Source organism: Aricia agestis, chromosome 10, assembly GCF_905147365.1.
Source record: "Aricia agestis chromosome 10, ilAriAges1.1, whole genome shotgun sequence".
Lineage (NCBI taxonomy): Eukaryota > Metazoa > Arthropoda > Insecta > Lepidoptera > Lycaenidae > Aricia > Aricia agestis.
The window spans coordinates 3,059,833-3,064,221 of record NC_056415.1 but is presented as its reverse complement, the minus strand read 5'-3'; the positions used below and the strand labels follow the sequence as shown (position 1 = coordinate 3,064,221).

General features: G+C 45.0%; 1 protein-coding gene across 1 annotated transcript; it reads left to right on the top strand.

Moving 5' to 3' along the window:
* Positions 1–540: 540 nt before the first annotated feature.
* LOC121730888 (heat shock protein 68-like) lies at positions 541–2,765 on the top strand. Its single transcript, XM_042120096.1, has one exon. The coding sequence runs from the start codon at positions 682–684 to the stop codon at positions 2,578–2,580; it is 1,899 nt and encodes a 632-aa protein (XP_041976030.1). The 5' UTR covers positions 541–681; the 3' UTR covers positions 2,581–2,765.
* Positions 2,766–4,389: the final 1,624 nt, after the last annotated feature.

Sequence of the window (4,389 nt, the reverse complement as noted above, 5' to 3'; positions counted from 1 at the left end):
CTACAAGTCCGATTTATGCGATTCCTTTTTTATTGTACCAGGTATTGTTCAACTTAGGGAGTACTGCAAGTTTCATCGAAATCGATTCAGTAGTGTTTGAGATAGGGAATTTTAATTCTTAATTACGTACAATTTGAAGTCGGTTTTATCTTTTTTTTAAATACTTTTATGTGAATACAAATTTATATGAACTATAAATACAAAAGGGTAAAATGTATAATTTACTGGCACTCTGTGGCAGTATCTAAAATTTTGCACATAGGAGTGGAAACTCTTATCATAATTACCTTGCAACACTGAGCGTACATTCATAGTCAAGAAAATGTGACATCGATATATTTATCTCTTTCTCGCACATGCAAAACGCCCTAAACAAAATCTATCTCCGTCCTTGTCTCTCAAAAACCCTCTGCTATAGGTGGGACATTTACGTATCGACCGTTCTGGAATATGATTGGACAGATCTAGAACGTTTACGACTTTTCTCGAACCGTATTTGCCTCGCGCGGCTGGGTATAAAAGGCCGGTGTGAGCGCGGCAAAGCAAGTATTATTCGAAAACAAACCGAAGCGAGAAGAAGTCTGAAGGCGAGTTCGATAAACGCAAGTTTACCGAAGTTTATACATACAAACAAGCTATTGACGAATATTATAGAGAGCGTTACGAGAAGATTAAATAAAAATGCCAGCAATTGGAATCGATCTGGGTACCACCTACTCGTGTGTCGGAGTTTGGCAACATGGGAACGTGGAGATCATCGCTAACGACCAGGGAAACAGGACGACACCATCTTACGTGGCCTTCACGGACACCGAGAGGCTCATCGGCGACGCCGCCAAGAACCAGGTTGCTCTGAACCCCAACAACACAGTGTTCGACGCCAAGAGACTCATCGGCAGGAAGTTCGATGACCCCAAGATACAGCAGGACATGCAGCACTGGCCCTTCAAAGTCGTCAACGACTGCGGCAAACCCAAGATCCAAATCGAGTTCAAAGGCGAGACGAAGAGGTTCGCGCCGGAGGAGATCAGCAGCATGGTCCTGACGAAGATGAAGGAGACCGCCGAGGCCTACCTCGGCACGGCGGTCCGCGACGCCGTCATCACAGTGCCGGCCTACTTCAACGACTCCCAGCGGCAGGCCACGAAGGACGCCGGGGCCATCGCCGGCCTGAACGTGCTCCGCATCATCAACGAGCCCACCGCCGCCGCGCTAGCGTACGGCCTGGACAAGAACCTCAAGGGCGAGCGAAACGTTCTGATCTTCGACCTCGGCGGCGGCACGTTCGACGTCTCCATCCTGACCATCGACGAGGGCTCGCTGTTCGAGGTGAAGGCGACGGCCGGAGACACGCACCTCGGGGGCGAGGACTTCGACAACAGACTGGTCAACCACCTGGCGGAGGAGTTCAAGAGGAAGTACAAGAAGGACATCAAGGGCAACTCCCGCGCCCTCCGGCGTCTCCGCACCGCCGCCGAGCGCGCGAAACGCACTCTGTCGTCGAGCACCGAGGCCACCATCGAGATCGACGCTCTGCACGAGGGCATCGACTTCTACACGAGAGTGTCGCGGGCGAGGTTCGAGGAGCTCAACTCGGATCTGTTCCGCGGAACTCTGGAGCCGGTCGAGAAGGCCCTCAAGGACGCCAAGCTCGACAAGAGCTCCATCCACGACGTGGTGCTGGTGGGCGGCTCCACGCGCATTCCCAAGATTCAGAGCATGCTCCAGAACTTCTTCTGCGGCAAGAAGCTCAACCTTTCGATCAACCCGGACGAGGCCGTGGCCTACGGCGCTGCGGTCCAGGCGGCCATCCTGAGCGGCGAGCAGCACAGCAAGATCCAGGACGTCCTCCTGGTGGACGTGGCGCCCCTGTCACTCGGCATCGAGACCGCCGGCGGCGTCATGACCAAGATCATCGAGCGCAACGCCAAGATCCCGTGCAAGCAGTCGCAGACGTTCACCACGTACTCGGACAACCAGCCGGCCGTCACCATCCAGGTGTACGAGGGCGAGAGGGCCATGACCAAGGACAACAACCTGCTGGGCCGCTTCGATCTCACCGGTATCCCGCCGGCGCCCCGCGGCGTGCCCAAGGTGGACGTCACCTTCGACCTCGACGCCAACGGCATCCTGAACGTGTCCGCCAAGGAGAACAGCACCGGGCGCAGCAAGAACATCGTCATCAAGAACGACAAGGGCCGGCTGTCGCAGGCCGAGATCGACCGCATGGTCGCCGACGCCGAGCGCTACAAGGAGGAGGACGACCGCCAGAGGGAGCGGGTGTCCGCACGGAACCAGCTGGAGTCGTACGTGTTCAACGTGAAGCAGGCGCTCGACGAGGCCGGGGACAAGCTGAGCGAGCAGGACAAGGAGGCGGCCCGGCGCGAGTGCGAGGAGGCCATCCGGTGGCTGGACAACAACACGCTGGCCGACAAAGAGGAGTTCGAGCACAAGCTGAAGGAGGTGCAGCGGGTGTGCTCGCTGGTGATGAGCAAGATGCACGGTGGCGGGGCGGGCGCGGGGGCGCAGCAGCAGCAGCAGGCGCACCACGCCGGCCCCACCGTCGAGGAGGTCGACTAGATCTGCTTCTACCTGAGTCCTGACTGTGATCTCACACCTCTAGCGTTTAAGTTACCGCGACTGACTTTAGTTTCCTATGGCGATTATTGTAAATATTGTTTTAAGTTATTTTTTTTTGTAAATATAGGTTAAACTAGTCAAAAAATGATCTTGTGCAGCTAGGAACAGAAAAAATAATAAAAAAGTAATTCAAGAATAATAATTAATGTGTTTCATTTTTCCATTCTTTCCAATTTTAAATTCTTATTTATATTATTACGGTATACTTACCAAATTATGTTGTTTTGCATAATGAGTGAGTAGGTAATGAGTTAGCTAAAACGGTTAGAAACAGTAATAAAAAAACTAAATTTATTAATTGGGCAACAAAAGGAATAAAAATAAGTAGGAAAAGATTATATGACTTATATCAATGAGTTTCTAAAATACTAGAGTAGCAATGTCTTACAAAAGATTCTCATAAATGCGTAACCACTTTTTTGTTCAAAAGACAATGTCAAGTCATATATTCGTTATGTCATTATGTATGTGAGATATGCCTGCAGGCATCTTCGAAGTGGCAACGCGTTGCTACCGTAAACTTCCCAATCTAGTTACGTTAGTAACATAGAATATCATTGACTTATATGATGAAAGGTGTATTAACAATAGTGAAGTATTTAAAGCATATGTTAAAAACTACTCAAAAACCTTCAGAAAAGTTTGTAAAGCTGCTAAAGCCCTAGAATCAAGAATCAAGATCATTTATTCACAGATATGTAGTCAAAAGGGTAACAAAGGTTATAATAGTTCTTACATATCCTACCATAACAATGGTGAGTGAATATCATTACTGTATACAGAACAAATTAAAATAAATTTAACATTATTCATAAACATTATTCATAAATTATATTTTTATACAAAATTATTTCTACATATTAACCAATCCAGTAAGTATTTCATTTTAGTCAAGAGTATCACATTTTTGTCAATATAAATATTATACATGTCAACTATTATAATATAAATGTCAGTAATTTAGATTAGATTACAATTAATACAATTTCTAGAGTTAATTTAGGTCGGGTAATGTTTTCGTTCTGAATACAACAAGTAGTCGTTTAGGTTATAAAAACAGTTTTCTAAGAGCCATATATTTAACTTTTTTTTGTATGAATTAAATGACAGAGATTTGAAACAGTCTGGTAAGTTATTATATATTATGTCCTATATATAAAAAATAAAATTAAAAACTCTAAAAATAAAATCAAAACAACATGGCAGGTAATAGCGGGTGAGACTGGAAATGTCACCTGTCGTAGCTCTGATTTTGAACTATACTTTGAAAATAAAAAGATTACTAATGATCAAGAAGTTGCGACGGCCTTTGAAAAGTTTTTTGCTGACATTCCGGTCTCAACGACAAAAAATTTAAATTCTTCGTCTGAAGCTGCCGAAAAGCTACTCAGAGACAATGTAAAGGAATGTGATGTCAATTTTAAGTTTAGAGAAATTAACACCAGAGATTATTGATACCTTTAAATTGTTGAGTATTAAAAATACTGCTGACCTCTGGGGCATGTCCACAAAAATTATTAAATCAATAATTGAGATCGTAGCTCCTCATTTAGCAATGATTTTCAATGACTGTATAAAAAATTGTGTTTTTCCTGACTTAATGAAGCATAGCAAGATCGTTCCTTTATTCAAAGCCGGAACTAAATCGGATCCCACGAATTTCAGGCCTATATCAATTCTACCGACCTTTAGTAAAATATTTGAAAAAAATATTTTAAAACAATTACTAGTACATTTTAATTCTAATAA